The 18,744-nt window shown below is 44.4% G+C and overlaps 1 protein-coding gene across 1 annotated transcript in view; it reads left to right on the top strand.

Annotated features, from left to right (window-relative positions):
* The first annotated feature begins 3,004 nt into the window (after nucleotides 1-3,004).
* The window catches only part of ICAM5 (intercellular adhesion molecule 5), a 38,263-nt gene continuing 22,523 nt past the window's right edge, over nucleotides 3,005-18,744 (top strand). Inside the window, exons 1-4 of the mRNA XM_089486259.1 lie at nucleotides 3,005-3,093; nucleotides 8,142-8,414; nucleotides 11,169-11,486; nucleotides 18,268-18,546. Coding sequence (XP_089342385.1) covers nucleotides 3,018-3,093; nucleotides 8,142-8,414; nucleotides 11,169-11,486; nucleotides 18,268-18,546 — 946 coding nt within the window. The 5' untranslated portion in view covers nucleotides 3,005-3,017. The remainder of the gene's footprint in view (nucleotides 3,094-8,141; nucleotides 8,415-11,168; nucleotides 11,487-18,267; nucleotides 18,547-18,744) is intronic.

An 18,744-nucleotide genomic window follows, 5' to 3' on the forward strand; every position in this document is an offset into this window, starting at 1 on the left:
TGTCACTCAATACCACGTCATCTTTGTAAGGTTTCTTTCCGAGGCAATTTGGTGATAGACAACCTAGATTTTTCCAGATTCTCACCCTGGCGCTGTACCACCCATACAAAGCCAGTACAAATGCTACAGCTTTGGAAATGTGTGAAACTCTGAAGTGCGAGGGCAGAACAATATAGATGACAAGCACTACCACTACTGGAGCCAATGTGGTATAATGGTTTGGGTATGCAAAGGGATCTTGTAGCACCTTTGAGACTAAGATCCAAAGAACACAGCAGAAATAACCCAGTTTGATACTACTTTAATTGCTATGGCTTAGTGCTAGGGAATCCCGGGAATTGTACTTTGTTGCGGCACCAGAGCTCCCTGACAGAGAAGGCTAAATGTCTCACAAAATACAGTTCCCTGATATCCCTAGCATTGGGCCAGGGCAGTTAAAGCAGTCTCAAAATGGATTGTTTCTGCAGTGTGCTTTGGACCTTAGTGACACATTCCTTTGCATACTGATTTTCCAGACTAACACGGCTATGTCTTTGAATACTATCAAAACGATTTGGGTGTTGGACTAGAACTCTTGAGAGATCAGGTTCTGAATCCCTGCTCAGTCCTGGAAATCCACTGGGTGCTTCCTCCTAAGAAGAAATCAATGGGAAGCCTTCGCTGGACAAACCTTGCCAAGAAAACCCTAGGAGGAGATCACCATAAGTTAGAATCAACCTGAAGGTACATAAGAACTTACCATCCCCACCATCCCTCATCTATGTGTTAATTAAAAGGGGAATACAATCTCTTCAGATGTTCTATGCAACAGTCTTGTGGATATTTGCACATATCATTGCAAATATATAGAATTCAAAGACATACCCATGTTAGTCTGGGGAATCAGTTGCAAAGGGATCTTGTAGCACATTTGAGACTTAAAGAAAGAAGCCGGTAGTATGAGCTTTCGAAGGCTTCAGTCTGCTATGCATCTGAGAATGCAGACTTAAGTCTACAGATGCTCATGCTACCAGCTTCTTTCATTCAGTTAGTCTCAAAGGTGCTACAAGATCCCTTTGCAAATATATAGGCAGGGGAGGCAGGAAGCAAGCAAGCAAGCAGGGAGGCCCACACACAAAGAGGCAGAGCTAGTCTCAATAAACATCAAAAACCCTATTCCTCTGCAAGAATGCTCCATGCCAGCCAGCTTGAAACATTTACATGATTTAAATGTTTAGTCAGAGATTGCCCTTCCCCACCCTCTGCCTCAAATCACTAGCAAAGACAATAATGCTAGGAAAGGTTGAGCACAGCAGAAAGAGAGGAAGACCTCATGCCAGATGGCTGGACTGAACGAGGGAGGTCACAGGCATGGATTTGCAGGACCTGAGCAGAGCAGTGGAAGAATGGGGGGCTTGGAGGTGTCTCATCCACAGAGTCGCCATGAGTTGGGGTTAACTCAGGGGCAGTTAACAACAACAACAACAACAACAGGAAGTAGGGAGAGAGATCTTGTAGCACCTTTGAGACTAACTGAAAGAAAGAAGTTGAGAGCATGAACTTTCGTAGACTTCAGTCTACTTCCTCATATGAAGTCTACAAAAGCTCCTGCTGCCAACTTCTTTCTTTCAGTTAGTCTCAAAGGTGCTACAAGATCTCTCTACATCAGTGGTTCTCAACCTTCCTAATGCCGCAGCCCTTTAATACAGTTCCTCATGTTGTGGTGACACCCCCCCCACACACAAAATTGCGGAGTCTCAGTACCTAAGATCCCTGGAAAGATGTGTTTTCTGATGGTCTTAGGTGACTCCTGTGAAAGGGTCGTTTGAGCCCCCAAAGGGGTTGCAACCCACAGGCTGAGAACCATTGCTCTAAGTAGTGATTCTACAGACTAACCCAGCTATATCTTTGAATTCAATGACAACAAGTGTCATCATCATCATCATCACCCCAACATTCTCTGTCAGTGAGGCTAAATGGCATTGGCCAGAATAACAGAGCCAGTACAGACCCCTGTTTAAATATTTGAAGGGATGTCATATTGAGGAAGAAGCAAGCTTGTTTTCTGCTGCTCCAGAGATTAGGACACAGAGCAATGGTTGCAAACTACAGGAAAAGAGACTCCAGCTCAAAATTAGGAGGAACGTCCTGACAATAAGGGCTGTTTGACACTGGAACAAACCCCCTTGGAGTGTAGTGGAGTCTCCTTCCTTGGAGGTCTTTAAGCAGAGGCTGGATGGCCATCTCTCGGGGATGCTTTGATTGAGAGTTCCTGCATGGCAGGGGGTTGGACTGGATGGTCCTTGGGGTCTCTTCCAGCTCTATGATTCTATGACCTCTGCACAAGGGATTTGCAGTTTTGTCAACCACTGTCCAAAAGGCCCAATGGAGGGGTTGTACATCCAGATTGGAAGCTGACCCAGAAGGCTGAGAGAGAATCCCAGTGGGATCTGGGGGCTGCCATGTCAGTGTGTGGGGGTGTCTCCCTCTTAAAATGTCCCTCCTCACCCAGGCACCCACCCATCCTAATGCCAACGAGAAGATGAGGAGCACGGAGCCACCTAGCATGGGTCCTTGGTCCCCATTTAGACAGCGTCGGAATGAGCTGGCCACTGGAGAGCAGCCTCTTCCTGCCTGCCAACGGCGCGCGCTTGGTAACGGGATGCAGGAATGGATGGACCACTCGGCGGATGCTGCCACACAGAGCCGCCTGGGGTCTCTCTTCCTTATGAGTTATTGGCGGGGGCGGGGGGGGGGGGCAGGGATGGAAAAGACTGAAAAAAATGAAAAAGAAAGAAATTGGGTTTCCTCTGAGAGAGAGAGAAAGAGAGAGAGATCTCCCGCTGCCTCTGCGCTTGCTGAGCCGCCTCTGCTTCTTCTGCCTCCTCCTTAGATACCAAGTTACCAACGCTAAACCAATCCAGAGCCCCACTTTCCCCCTCCCCTCTTCTCTCTGGCTAATCTCTCTCCTCTTCTCTCTCTCCCCCCTCCTTCTCTCTCCTTCTCTCTTTCCCCAGCTCAGCTTTGCTTCCTCAGCCATGAAGCTCCAGAGGCATCTCTTTCACCCCTCCTGCTTTCTCCTCCTCTTCCTCCTCCTCCTCCTCTTCCAGGCCGGTAAGTGTCCAGTATCCCATCCTTTTCATAACCAACTGACCAGAGGACGATGCCCCATCCCAGCCTCCCCTGACCCCCCAGTCTCTGGTGATGGGGGCTTCCCTAGGTAGCAAAAGCTGTGGGGAGGGAGAAAGAAAGCAATGAAGCTTTGCCTTTTCTTGTTACAATGGGATCTGCTAGAGACAGATGCAGCTGGATGGAGTCTCCAAGGCTGAGCAAGGAGACCAGAACAAGGGGTGCATTCTCCATCCTTGTGTCTATCTCTGTGTGCAATTCCTCCAGACTATGCAGGCATCTCTGCCCAGATCTTTCAGGGATTCAGCACGTGTCTGTGGCCAGACAGCTTGTCGGATTTTTTATTTCTCTCCCTTCCTTGGAAATTCTCTCAACCTCCCAAGTTCTCTTTTTCTCTGCTGTGCTTTCCTTTCATCCTGAGAGGAAAAAAAATCCCCCAAGAATTATGACTCTTTGAAGCAATGTTGTGTTTTTTGCACTGTGGCAATGAGGACAGTCCAAGAGCGGTTGGTTTTTGAGGGTCAATATTTGGTAGGATGGGTGGATGTGTGCATGCCTGTGTGGACGCCTCTCAGAGTTGCTTCCAAGTTGTTCTTGCCATCAGGATGGATGGAGGCTCTGGGTGGCTGGGAACTTCGAGGAACCTCGCTTTGAGTTCCTTCTGAGATCTCATGACACTTGAGTTCTAAAATAAGAAATACTAGAGCTCCAGACCATCTGGATTGTTGGAAGACTCTCTTCCCCATCCTTTGTGTGCATAAGGTTGGTTCTGGTTACTCTGCAGTGCAAGAAAGACATTCTGCACATGGACAGTGGCAACAATCCTGACTTGTTTCAGCAAGACAAGCAAGGAATCCCTGCCTAGATTCATGCCATATCTATTGAGGTAGAGGAAAAGGGCAAGGATGAAGGTCAGGGTTCACAGGTTCCTGTCTTGACACAGTGATGGATTTAGGGTGGGAGATGAGACCCAGAGGGATACCCTTATTCTTACCATCTGGGATCAAACAGCTTGCCGTGTTTTAAAATTGCTGTCATTATATGCCTTGTTTCTTTATTTATGAAGACCCTAACCTATCATGGCGAGTGTACCATGGCAATCTCTTGGCAAGGTTTGTTGAGGGGGTGGGTTTGCCTTCACCTCTTTCTGTGGATGAGAGAGTATGATTTGCCCAAGGTCATTCAGTGATTTTCCATGGCTGAACGGGGATTTGAACCCAAGTCTCGAGAATTTTAGTCCAACACTCAACCCACTATGCCATGCTTATCTCCTAAATACATTCACATAGCTAGGGTGGTCACTCAAATGAAAAGCCATATGTGTGCGCGCAAAGGTGTGCATGCATACAGTTTTTGTAGGCAGCAACTTGTCATGCAACAGTGACAAATGTTGCTCCTGTCCTGTGTATTTATTTCCCACACATCCCAATAAACTTACAGGAACAAGTTATTTCTTCTGCATCAAATTATTCCACACCTATATACATATCACCGTAATACAATCATATACTTCTTGTCCAGTATTGATACATATAACTGAACAGATTGCATTCCTTCTCTTTCTTCCTCACACCTCCATCTTCCTTTCTGTTCTCATTCATCTCTTTTCTGATCATGTTTAGGATCCAAGTACGTTGGGTCAGGGAATGTTTTGTTGTTATTGTTTTGTTGTTGTGCCACATCCCTTGCATTTAATCTGTTTCACTTCTTCTTAATCAGCCAGAATGCATTGCCATAAACTCCTGGTCTTTTTGCTCCACTTGTGGAAGCCTCACCTCTCCATCATATTTGATTTTCTTTAATTCAGCTCTATCTATCTCTTCTTACATTTTATAGTGGAGGTTAAGCCACCTGCATGTTCCCTAGGGGTGTCTAGAATTTGGCAGCACACCAAGAATATAGACATCCCCATTTTAAGATTGGGGCTGAGAGAATGGAATATGTCCAGAAGAGGGATGACAAAGATAGTCAGGTGCTGGAGACCAAAGGCCTTTTCACACTGTGCAGTTCTAGTGTTACAATTACACTTTAAACACCATCCTGGGGTTTATAGTTTGATGAGGCATGAGAACTCTCTGGCTGAGAATTCTAAGTACTGTGCTCCTTTCTAAACTATAAACCTGTAGAATTTGGTTAGCATGGCGGACTGGTTTGAGTGTTGAATTATGACTCCAGAGATGAAGGTTCGATCCCCAGCTTGGCCATGAAACCGACTGGGTGACCTTGGGCAAGTCACACCCTCTCAGCCTCAAAAGATGGCAAGGGCAAACCATTTGAAGAAATTTGCCAGGAAAACCCCATGATAGGTTTACTTTAGGGTTGCCTTACGTTGGAAACAACTTGAAGGAACACAACGAGAACAACAACTATGGCAAATAAAGTGAAATCATAGTGCTATATGTAGACTACTTTTTAACATTTTTAAATGTTTTTTTGTAATGTGTTTGAAAAATGTTTTTATATTTGTGTTGTTTTAATTGTTTTTTGTGGGCTGGGTGGTGAAACAGAAACGCTTTAAATAAAAATAAAAATAAAAAATAAACCATGGCTGATAAGTGGAATCATAGCACTATAACTGTAGTGTTTGTGAGTGAACCCCCAGACTCCTGACCATCCCTTGCTTTGTCACCTCTCTGTCTCAATCTCTCTTTCTTTCTGGACTTTACCGTATCAGAAAAGAAAGGTGAAATGGATCAGGGCAGAGAGATGATATTACCACATGAGAAAATAAAGGTGAAATGGGCCAAGACAGTAGTGGCTTCTCCGTGCCACTCTGCATGCCATCTTAGCACTTTTGTTCTCTTCCCAAGGGGAAATGGTTGTCAAAGCATGCCTTCTGCCAAACAGATTTTTCCCTTTCAGCAAAAGGCATGCTTTGACTACCATCACCCCTAGGGAAGAGAACAGAAGTACTATGTGTGAATTGTATCATCTGCAGGCCACCGATTGCCTGCAGAAGTCCTGTTGGCTGTGGGCAACAGGTGGCCTGCAGGCCCTCCAAGAACTCCTCCATGCCCAGAAAGCCCCAACTCACCCCATCTATCTGGTTTTTGACATGTTAGTTGTCTGGTTTTAGAGGTGGAAGAAAAAGAATGAAAGGAATGGTGGAAGCACTGGGAAAAGATGGAAGGGTTACAAGGGAAAGACTAGTGATATCTGTAAAATTCTGCAAAATGAAACAGTGCAATTCCATACAGGTTTCCTCTGGACGTGACCCCATGACGGCAGCCTCAACGAGACAGATGTAGGCCTATGTTTTCTAAGGGTGTAGCTACACTCTAGAAATAATGGAGTTTGACACCACTTTAATTGTTGTAGGTTTATCCTATGGAATCCTGGGATTTCTGGTTTTGCAGTGTCTTTGGCCTTCCCATCCACCACTCCCTTCTCCTTTTGTGTCGTGTCTTTTTAGATTGTAAGCCCGAGGGCAGGGAACCATCCAATTAAAAAGATTGTATGTACAGCGCTGTGTAAATTTACAGCGCTTTATAAATAAAGGTTAATAATAATAATCTCTGTCAAAGAGTGCTAGTGTCTCACAAAATTATAAACCCTGGGATCGTGGCAGTTAAAGTGGTGTCAAACTGTGTTATTTCTACAGTGTAGATGCATCCTTAGTTATTGTATGGCCACAATTGTGCTTCTAACGTGGAATCTCCCTTTTTGTTAATTGCTTTCAAGACAGTGTTGACTTATGATGACCTTATGAATGAGATACCTCCAAGAGTTCCTGTCATCCACAGTGCTGCAAACTCAGGGTCATGGCTACATTAATTGAGTCTGTCCTTCTGTAATGTTATCTATCTCTTTTCCTACTGTCTTCATTTTTACTGAGCATTATTATCTTTTCTAAAGAGCCATCTTGTCTCATTATAAGCTCAAAATACAATAGCCCCAGTTGGGTCATTTTGGCTTCTAGGGGGAGTTCTGGCTTGATCTGAGAGAGCCGAGACCCTTGAGAGAAATATTATTTACAGTATCTTCTTGACATGTTAGCCTGAGATCTCTGAAGGAGAAAAAGAGAGAGCTGTATTGGGATTTTCAAGGATTACAGTTCAAGATGTTCCATTCTCTCTATGGTTTAGTCCTTCTGGGGCTCGTTTATATGTTAAGAGTATTGCTGCAGATTTTGGTACATTCACATTGGTGGTTAGTTGTCTTCACTTTTCTGTGCAAATTTGCACCTATTCGCAACTGTTCACTTTTCGTCTGCCGAAAATGTGCGGCTGTCTGAATCCATGCAAGCAGATGGACAGCCACAGATGTGATGATGCACATACCTGTAGATTTCCATGGATGCTCCCACAAAAACTATGAAGCCTTTTTCTGTGGAGTTTAAGGAGCTTATCACTCAGGATTTTAAACTGGCTCCAGCCTCCTGGGCTGGAGCTGGGACACAGGATGGAGGAGAGGATTGCTGTGGAACCGCTGGCCGCCTCAGCCTGGGCCCCAGCCATGCTCCACCAGTACCTTTTAGAAAGCTTTCCAATTTCTAAAAAGTGCTGGCGGAGCACGGCTTGGATCCTGCTGAGACCTGAGCTGATGGCCGGCGGTTCAGTAGCGATTTAGTGAGTGATAATCCCCAACTCCATCCTGTAACCTGGCTCCAGCCGGTTTAAAATCCTGAAGATAAGCGCCTAAGTTTTTTGGAAGCACCCTGAAAAAAGCCCCAAATCCTGTGAACTGTACGTGGCTGGGGCTGGATACACACTGCCGAAATAAACCAAGCTGATACTGCTTTAGCTGCCATAGCTCAGTGCTATGGAGTTCTGAGAATTGTAGTTTTGTAAGTCACTTAACCTTCTCTGTCAAAGAACTCTGGTGCCAGCACAAACTACAAATCCCAGAATTCCATAGCATTGAGCCATGGCAGTTAAAGCAGTGTCAAACTGGATTATTTTTGCAGTATGGATGCAGGCCAGATCACATTCTATTTGACTGGAATGAAGAACATTTTTATTGTGTAGGCCTGGGCTGCGCAACCCTTGTTTACCATCTTTCTGGCAAAAATGCTTGTGGATACATTATTTCAGGAGCTGAGCAGCACGTGTTTGATGTGACTGTTTGGCCGGAAAACCCTGTGGTGGAGCATGGAGGGTCTCTCTGGCTGAATTGCAGCACCAGCTGCCGGGAGGCAGATGCCAAGGGAGCCTTGGAGACGTCGCTGATCAAGGAGAGGAAAGACAATGGGACCGGCTGGGCAGCTTTCCAGCTTGTGAACATTACGGAGTGGGCGTCTGCCACCGAGTGCTCCTTCAGCTGTTACGGAGAGCAGAAATCTGCGCATGCAAACATCCTAGTGTATCGTAAGTGGCTACAAAGCAAAGATTTGACACTTATTTGTTACACTTGTTTCTCTCCAAGTAGCTTAGGACATCCTACTCCTTATTCAATATCCACCTAGGTTTGTGTCTACCCCTGATCAGCTTGGCCAGAAGGAACAACATCAAGAGGAAGGGAAAGTGGAGCTTGTGGATCACATATGACTCTCACCTCCCCATGTCCTTTTTTGTGGCTCTCCAAGACTCATATCTCCCAAAGACTATCAAATGATACCAGTCTTTTTTTTAATGGAGCAATTAAAAAAAAAAAGCTTTGACCATGTTGCGGACACACACACCAAAATGGCCCAAATCAGCTGAAAATTCAGGCAGTACAAGCAGGAAGTAGATTTCTAGGTTGCATGTTTTGGCTGTATTTCAGCTGAAATGTGATGGTGCAGACTCCATAAGTATGGTCAGGCATTGACTACCACCCCTACTGCATTTGCCTGCCCCAAATTCCATGAAGTGGATCAGACTGAGATTTTTCCCCCCATAAGTGACACAGACCGTCCTAAAATCCCACAGAGCAGCACTGGAAAGGCTATGTTCATAGAGAAAGTTTAACAGGGCACAGAGCTTATGTGTGCTGCAGCATCACAGCAAAGCATCCTGGGGTGTGTGTCTCAAATTGCAGGCAACATCCCAGTACCTTCAGAAGCAACAACTTGGGTTGCTCAGTAATTTGTGCTAATCTTTTACATGAGGTACTTTCAGAAAATTGGGAAACAGGTTTTGATAAGGAGCCTAGCTTCAGAAGTGACATTTGAGATGTATAAAGACATGCTGAAGCAGTGGCTGAATGATGTGTTGGAACCCTTCCGTTTTACAGCTTGATACCATATTCAGTCATAAAAGTAACAAGTGTCTTTGTGATACTGTAATCTGTCCTCTTAAAAGTAAATGGTATTAGCAAAATATTATATTCTGTCATCTTAAAACTAAATGGTGTCAGCATGATACCATATTCTGTCATCAAAAGTAAATGGTGACAACAAAATACCATATTCAGACATCTTAAAAGTAAATGATGACATCATAATACCATATTGAGTCATCTTAATAGTAAATGGCGTCAGCATGATACCATATTCAGTCATCAAAAGTAACTAATGTCTGTGTGATGCTATATTTGGTCATTTTAAAAATAAATGGTGACATCATAATACCATAAGCAGTTATCTTAAAAGTAAATGATGTCAGCATGATACTATATTTAGTAAATGGTGACATCATAATACCACATTCTGTTACCTTAAAAGTAAATGGTGACAACACAATACAGTAACATAGTCATCTTAAAAATGAAAAAAGGTGCTGTCAAACTGCATTATTTCTAATTATGTCTATTATTTATATTAGATGTGCCCATTAACATGAGTGCAAGAAGAGTGTGTGTCTGGGTATGGGTGCTGGCTGGTCTCTTCACAAAATTCTATACGCATTATTCATCATTAAATTTTTATCATGCTTTCAACCGTTTGAGATTTTTATAGTATCGTATCTACCATGAACAAATATTTAGGTAAGGCATTTCAAAGGATTTTTTTTTGAAAACTAAATATATAAAAGTGAGAGAAGGTTAAACTAAAAATCATCCTGAGATATTCTGGTTTTCTGTGTGCAGAGTTGCACAGCTTCTAGGGGGAGGAAACCCTCAGGCAGAGTTGGCAAAATGAAAGTGGAGGGTGGAGGAGGTTGAGCTGTTCTCTGCTTAGCTCACTGAGACCTTATGCTATTCGTTCAGCTTACATATACCTCAGGCTCTGTCCTTGTACAACCAGCAAGTGAAGCTTGGATCTATTCCCTGGCTTGCCTGGCTATTTGCAGCCACTACTCCTCTTCTCTGATTTGTCAATAAGGTTCCTAGATCTCAAAGTCTGGCCCTGAGTTTCAGAGCCTTGACTCTCTCCTAAGTTTTGAGAAAGAGAGGGAAGAGTCACAGGGCAAGAGCACTGTCTTGAAAAGTATGTCTCTCTGTGTGTTACGTTTGGTGTATTTTTAAAAAAACGAATGGCATACTTTATATCCTCCAACATTTCACCCATGAAAACTAGGACAGGTTGGCCAAGTAAAATCAGAATGGGGACAGGATTGCAAAAGTTATTATGAGGAAAAACACACAAACTAGAAGAGGCTGCACCTGTTTGCTTTTGCCCAAGTCTACTGGAAAGGGCAAGATTTTGGCCCTTTATCTCCTCTCCCTCCCTAATGAGTTAAGTGCAAACTACTTTTGCACTTCAAACTCAGTTTGCAGCAAAGAAAGCTGAGGACAAAGGGGAGAAACTGGAAAAGAAGAGAAAACTGGGACATTTTAAAAGTAGAGGGAAAAGTGGTATAACAAAGATTTAACTGGACCCGTCTCCTTGCCAAATCAGGACAGCTGCAGGGTATGACACTCTGTGTAACTGTGGCTGAGGTTTAATTTATCATGCTCAGTGATATCACCATAGGCTCCCCCTTGACACTGCAAGAGGTCATTTCCAGGTCTTACATTTTGAATAATTAAAATTTCACAAAGAACTCACAAAATGCAAAGGACAGAGGGAGAGATCATTGAAAAAAAGGTGCAGAAACTTTCAAAAGTATCTAGACGTGTCAAGACACCCTTTCTTGTTGGGGATGAGATTATATTTATGAAGATTCTTTAGCTCCCTATTTCTTGCCATGTAATTTATATTAGCAGCTAAGACTTTCATATACAGCCCCATCTCATTTGCCTATCATATATCTTTCCAGAGCTTCCAGAGCAGGTTGTTTGGGATCCAGTGCCAATGATGGAGGCTGGCAAGGTTTATAATTTGACATGCCGGGTTGCTAAAGTTGCCCCCCTTCAGAATCTCACTGTGACCTTGCACAAAGGGAAGGAGAAACTGTACGTGAAAACATTTGAAGATCACACTGCTCCTGAAGCCAGTGAGGTTGTGGTGACCCACTCCGTAACTGCTCAGAAGAATGACCACCATGTGGAAGTCAACTGCCACGCAGCTCTGGATCTCAGACCTGAAGGTCCACTCTTTGAAAAGGCTTCCCACAGCAAGATCTTAGAAGTCTATGGTGAGTTGCAAGCTTGCTATAGTTTTATATATCCTTCAGCTCCATTAGGCTGGAATTCGGTATTGAAATGATAGATTCACAACCTAGAGTTATGGATCTGTAACTGGCCTGTACAAGGTATTCACTAATTTTATATAGTCCCAGTCCAGCTAAATAACAACCTCAAAAGCCATTGATTGGATCAGACGAGGGAAAGCCAGTCGCCTTTCAGTTGCAAGGAGGAGGAGGAAGTCTCCAATCTTCTCATGCCAGTTAGTGGGACTGTAATAATTAGAAGCAAGACTTCTGTTGCATGTTCTTGTAGCCTTACTCCTTGGTGGAAGGGATGAAAACATCCTCCTTCTTAGATCCTAATTGAAAGATAAGCACATCGCCTTCACCTGATCTGGCTTCTGGCTCTTAAGGTCAGCTGGAAGCTACTGGAACAGGAGATATTATTTAGTTATGTCTTTGTAAGTAAGTAGATAATGAAGAATTCCAGCCAACAACTTTAATAATTATACATCATCATCATCATCATCATCATCATCATCATCATCATCATCATCATCATTTACTTTTGTGTAGACATGTTTTGAGAGTCAGTGTGGCATAGTGGTTTGAGTGTTGGACCACGACTTTGGAGACCAGGGTTCAATTCCCAGCTTGGCCATGAAACCAACTGGGTGACCCTAGGCAAGTTACATGCTCTCAGCCTCAGGGAAAGACAATGACAAATCTCCTCTGAACAAATCTTGCCACGAAAACCCCATGATAGGTTCACCTGGGGGTCACCATAAGTCAGAAATAACTTGAAGGCACACAACATCAGCCATGTTGAAGAATTGCACCATAAAATAGGGGAGACAGCAACCTTATACCCGCCAATATTTCAGAGGGTGTATCCACAGTAAAGAAATAAAGCATTTTGACAGCACTTGAATAGCCATGACTCTATGCTACAGAATCTTGGGATTTGTCATTTAGTGAGGCACCAGACCTCTCTTACAGACCAGGCTGAATATCTCGCCAAGACTGCATATCACAGGATTCTACAGGAGGGAGCCATGACAGTTAAAGTAGTACCAAATTGCTTTATTTCTGTAGTGTGGAAGAGGTAACAGAAGGAAACCAGGACCCATGTGGCCAAGTAACATCACAGTGTAATCCAGATGGCAAAAGTTATTCATGAAGAAGCAGATACAATCTAGAAGAGGCTGCAGGATTTTGCTTTAGTGAGAGTCTACTGGAAAGGGCAAGATTATGTCTTCTCTCCTCTCCCTACTGCTCTGTTAATTGTGTGCAAACTATTTATGCACTTCGAACTAAGGGCTTATTCCCACTTACAGTTTAAAGCACACTGAATTGATTCCTTACTGCACTTTGGAAGGCCTGCTCTTTTATTCTCACCTAAGGAACCTCTCTGAGCCAGAGAGAAGGGCTTCTCCAGATTAGCGATCTTAAAACCCTAATGGACTTATGCAGAGAGATATAATATGTAGAGAGATCTTGTAGCACCTTTGAAACCACAGACAGACCAAAATCAAGCTGCTTCAGGTCACCTTGGAGGTATGCTGTTTAAATGACACACACATCTTAAGAGGCCAGAAGCTGTGTCAGAGCTGCACTCTAGGACTAGAGCGTGGCATTGGCATGGCTTCCGGCCTCTTAGGATGCATTCAGCATTTAAACAGCATACCTCCAAAGTGACTCGAAGCAGCTTTATTTTGGCCTGTTTGTTCAGTCCCTCACTGAAAGAAAGAAGTTGTCAGCATGGACTTTTGTACACTTAAGGGGCTGTGCAGATGGGTGGCTCCATGTTGCCCATTTTTGCCTGGAAGGAGGCCATGGCAACCAGATGCCACAGCCTCCAGAAGGACAAAAAAGAACCCACTTCCCAGTGGGTTCTTTTTGCGTCGCTGAGAAAGCACCATTGGTTTGCTCACACATCATGATGACACCTCTTCTGCGTAGCACCATTTAGGCACTGTGCCCGAGGGACATCATCATGGCGCGCCCTGTGTGTATGGGCACACGCCAAGATGGTGCTCGGGTGCATGCTCCACCCTAGTTCAGACCTAGCACACAAAACACCGGTCTGTTCTACCTCTTAAATTTTCTTCCTCAGATGCATTTGGTGGAGATACAGGGAGATACAGTCCCTGATGGAGCCAGACTGATGATGCAAGTGATTTCCAATCTCAAGAAGATGGATCACTTAAGAAAAACATACTTGTTCTGATCAGAAAAAAAAGCACAGCCCCAGCTGACTGGATTTAAGGGCTCATCAATGGCTTGGAGGATCTCTAGCTCCTATTGCTCCTTCCTTTCAACCCCAATGAATCCCAGTTCTGTGCTCAGGAAAAGGCATTCTACGGCCAGTGGTGCATGCAGGAAATATGTAATTGTTATAATCCCATTAGTCGGAGTCTATTAATAACTCTGTGACAAAGAGGCTGCTTGTTCCCTTCAATCTCTTCCCCCTTTCTCTTCTCTCTATGCTCAGTGCTTTAATGACACTCCAATGGCTGGTTGACTCACGCAGGCTTTGTTCTGGTGCCCAGAGACAAGCCGCCCATGACCTTACCTGAGTGTTTGGAAAATACTCCAAATGCATCTTGAGTTGAGTGGCAGGTGGGGAAAAATAACTGCAGGTTTCTTCAAAGAGTTAGAAGCACACGGATGTATGTTTGGAGATAGAGCGGGAAGAAGACAGGCAGGGAGGGAGGGAGGGAGGGATGTTTATTTGTCACCTCCTTCTAGAAAAGTTCAACGTGATTTCTAGAAATAACCTTGTCGTCTAAATAAAACGCATCAAGCCCTACCAAAATATCAACTGAGAAGAACAAGGCAAGCAGCCATAAGAGCAAAACTGGGAATGAAATGTGCTCAGTTCTAAAAGTGTTGTTTATTTGTCACCTTTTTCCTCAAAAGCTCTAGGCAACTTCCAGAAATAAATGTGCTACATAATTAAGTCGCATCAATTTCTAGCAAAATATGAGCCGAGAAGAACAGGGAAAGCAGCCAGAGGAGCAGAACAGGGGGTGAATGCGCTGTGTTCTATAAGCCCGCTCCACATTTAGATTGGTTTCAGCAGATTGTGAAGGGAGGTGGGGATTCAGAAACAGACATCCCATTGACAGCAATGTGCGGTGGATGAACAGCACTGCAGGAAGCATTTCAAATTACATCTACGGCCAATAGTACAAATAGTTCATGTATAGAAGATGGATGGATGGATGGATGGATGGATGGATGGATGGATGGATGGATGGATGGATGATTTGGGAGACAGGTAGGCAGGTGAACCAGAGTGGTGTAGTGGTTTGAGCATTGAGACCAGGGTTCAAATTCCATTGGCCATGGAACCCATTGGGTGACATTGGGCAAGTCACACCCTTTTAATCTTAGAGGAAGGCAATGGCAACTCTCCCAAGAAATCTTGCCAAATCAGTCCTGTGATAGGTACTCTTTAGGACTGCTATAAATTGGGATTTACTTGCAGGGACAAATCAGCAAGATAGGCAGGCAGGTGTACATCCCACATTTTCTCCTGTGAGTTCTCTGCCTCTTCACTTTGTGCTTAGAATAATCTTGAAAGTTAGGCCTGTTAGAGCGAGAAAGTAACTCAGTGAGTCATCTGTTGAGTTTTCACAGTCTCCCAGTGAATTTCTTGTCTCAGTGGAAGACTCCCAAGCTAGGGTTGCCATAAGTCAGGACCTCCAAACCGGGACAAATGTAGGACAAATGTGGGACAACATTTTCAAATGTAGGGCACATTTTAAAAAATGGAGGACACGCAAAAATTTGATGATTTTTAAAAAATGTTAATATAAATGCATGTTTCATAGGCATGATCAAAATGGAGGACATTTTGGAATTATTCCTAGACAGATGGCAGAAATGTTCTTCCCTTTCTGGCCAAACCACCCCCCCTCCATTCCAAAACACACACAACAGCACATTTGTGCATTTCACATGGCTTTACTTAACATGGCCTCTTGCATATTTCAGAGGCTTATTCCATAACCAAACCCCTTGGGTTTAACATTTAGCATGGTTTAACATGGCTATGCATGTTGAACATGTCCAGGTGGTTTCATAGTTCTTGCACCAAGTGTACTTCTCAGAAGTGTGTACTTGGTCAAGGGACTTTCGTTTTCTTCACTGCGCATGAGTATGTAAAACTCAGAGCAACTTACATTGGCCATGCCACAGAGGCTTGCTGATATCAATATCACCATCGTCATCATCATCATCACTATCATTGTCCAAGCAAGGCAAGCTTGTTAGCATTCAAAGCACCAAAATGCACTATGGAAAGTTACACCATCTCGGCTTCAGAAACAGTGTGCGCATGCCTCAGAAGCTGACTGATATCAATATGATCATCATCACTATCATTGTCAAAACAAGCAGACTTGTTAGCATTAAAAGCACAAAAAATACACCAATCTGGATTAGATATCATTCACTGGAAATAAAAGTCCACAGAACATTAGCATTGAACCAAAAGCATTCTCTTGTGCCAGCAAACTACATGTCCCACTCACAAGTACGCTTAGCATTTGAAACAGAGCAGGCATTCTCTTGGAGGGGGAGGACTTAGAGAGAGGGGGGTAAATAAAGGGTTAGATAGAAGGGGGGTTAAATAAGGGGGTTAGACAAAGGGGGCTAGATAGACCAGTTATGGCCTTTTCTAGCAGTCAGTCCTGATCTGCTGGAATTTCTCAAAAGTGGCCTCTTCCACAGGGTTGCCATAAGCCAGAAATTCTGACATACTCCAGCTCCCAGAATTCCATAGCCTTGATTCAGAAAAGATTTAAAGCATTGCCAGCCAAACTGGGTTACTTCTCCAGTGTGGATGCAGCGTGATGGGCTCCCTCCTGGGCTCCCTTTTGCCTTTTGCCTGGTGCCTCCCCCTCAGCCCCCCCCCATGGCCCCCACAAGTCCTGGCTTCCCTCTTGATGGGAAATGCAGGCCTGGCCAAGGAGGGAATTGGGCACACAACAACAGCAGCAGCAGCAGAGGCAGAAGGGGGGGGGGGGGGGAAGAGACAAAAGAAAGGAAGGAGAAAGAAGAAAAGGAGGAGAAAGAAGAATAGGAAAAAAGATAAAAAGAAGAGGAGGAGGAAGAGAGGAAGAAAAAGAGGGTTAGATAGACGGGGGTTTAATTAAGGGAGTTAGAGAAAGGTTGGCTAGAGGCAGGGTTGCCATAAGTCAGAAAGGAGTTGTGCACACAACAACAACAACAACAACAGAGAAGGAGGGGGGGAGGAGGAGTAAAAAGAAGGGAAAGGAGAAAGAAGAAAAGGAGAAGAAAGAAGAAGAATAGGAAAAAAGATAAAAAGAAGAGGAGGAGGAGGAGGAACAGGGGAAGAAAAATAAGAGGAGGAGGAGGAGGGGAAAGAGGAAGAGAAAGAGGGGAAGAAAAATAGGAGGAAGAGGAGGGGGAAGAGAAAGAGGGGAAGAAAAAGAAGAAGAGGAGGAGGAGAGAAGGGGAACAGGAGGAAAAAAGAGGAAGCAGCTTGCCTGCAAAGCCCTCTCCAGGCTCCAGCCTTGGGCCCGTGCAAGGCTCGAAAGAGAGGAAGCTCCTCCTCCTCAGGCTGGCTGGCCAATGGGGAAGACTGAACAGGAAGAGCTCCTGCTCAGCCCTACGCGCGGCCGCCCAAGAGCGCGCAAGGCAGCCCAAAGAGGGCACAATGAAGAAGCGCCGGCTGGGGCCCGGCGGCGCACGTGAAGGCCACGCTGCCGCACCTCCATACACATACAAGGGCCAGGCCGGCAGGCCAGGCACGTGCAAGGGCCGCGCTGGTGGGTGGGTGTGCGCGCGCGAGGGCTGCGTTGGCAGCTGCGGCAGCAGCCATGTCAGTAGCGACAGCTGCAGAGTGGCTGTGGTTGCTGCTGCGGCAGCCGTGGCAACAACAGCCAAGTCCTGGGCAATGGCCAAAAGCGGGACGGGACGTTCCCAACCCACCAAAAAGCGGGAAAGTCCCGCCCCCAGGTGGGATATGGCATCCCTACCAAATCTTAATCCATAGTTCTAATCACTATGCCCACCTACTGTCTAGTTTTCTGCATAGGTCTCTTCTCTGGTGATGAATGAATTACTTTTCTTTAGAATTTGTGACTCTCCAGATGTTGCTGAACTGAGATCCCACTGCCTATGCTGGCTAGGGTTTCTTGGAGCTGCCATCCAAACATCATCTGTATAAAGCCACACAATTCCCACCCTCAGCGTAGACACAAGCCACAATGTACTGTACAACCAAAATCAAAACAAACAGAGTACTACCAAAAGTAATATTACAAATATAGCAGGGAAATCAAAAAACACAGAACAATACCTCAGAACATAATTTAGCAAGGGAGATAAGTACTGTGCAGTTCTGTTAACACTGTGCAGTGCTGTTTTTAAGGTTTATATATAGTCTTTTAATGAATTTTAATATTTTAACTTCATAAATTGTCCTGTCACTATAACTCTTAGATTTATACCTTTATTAATGACTTTATATAGGGTTTTTTATTGCATTGTTTTAAAATATGTTGTTAACTGCTTTTTTACTCATTATTGGGAGAAAGACGGGATATGAACAAATTAAGTAATGAATCAAATAAAGTGTATCTTCTACACTTAGCTCAGAGCTCGGAAGAGTTCCTTTTTAGGGACTACTGCTCCCAGAATCCACCACCCACCTTGTCTGTGTTTGAGAACTGCAGTCCAAAAGGGGAACTCTTATAGACACCGTATTAATGTGCACACTATTCATTCCATTGATGCCCTGGTTTTTCTCTTACAGATTTTCCAGTGGATCCACAGCTTCATGCGTTGCGCTATCTAGAAGCCAACACCACCATGGCAGTAGAATGTGATGCCGCTGGCATTTTCCCAGCTGAAGAGGCCCAGTTTGAAATGGCCTTTGCAGAGGAGAGACTGAACTTCAGCACTCATGTGCTGGGAGACACAGTAAGAGCCCAGGCTCCTGTGTCATCCTTATCAACTGGAAACTATACATTGAGCTGTGCAGTGTTTCTGGGACCAGTGACCAAATCTGTGCTGGAGACAGTGCATGTTTACAGTGAGTATCTGCTGAGATCTCTAGAGAAGTATGCTTTACATCCAAAGTGGCCTTGCTTGGGTTTTTTCTTCTTCTTCTATGAGACCATGAAGGTAAAAGATTTGCCACAAAGTGCTGAGTATGTTTAGCTTGCAGAGGTGAAAATTAAGCACTGATATGACAGCCATCTTTAAATAGCCCCAAAAGATGTCATGTCGA

Source organism: Sceloporus occidentalis, unplaced genomic scaffold (assembly GCF_023333645.1).
Source record: "Sceloporus occidentalis isolate IW3139 unplaced genomic scaffold, rSceOcc1.0.p SCAF_1, whole genome shotgun sequence".
Taxonomy (NCBI): Eukaryota; Metazoa; Chordata; class Lepidosauria; order Squamata; family Phrynosomatidae; genus Sceloporus; species Sceloporus occidentalis.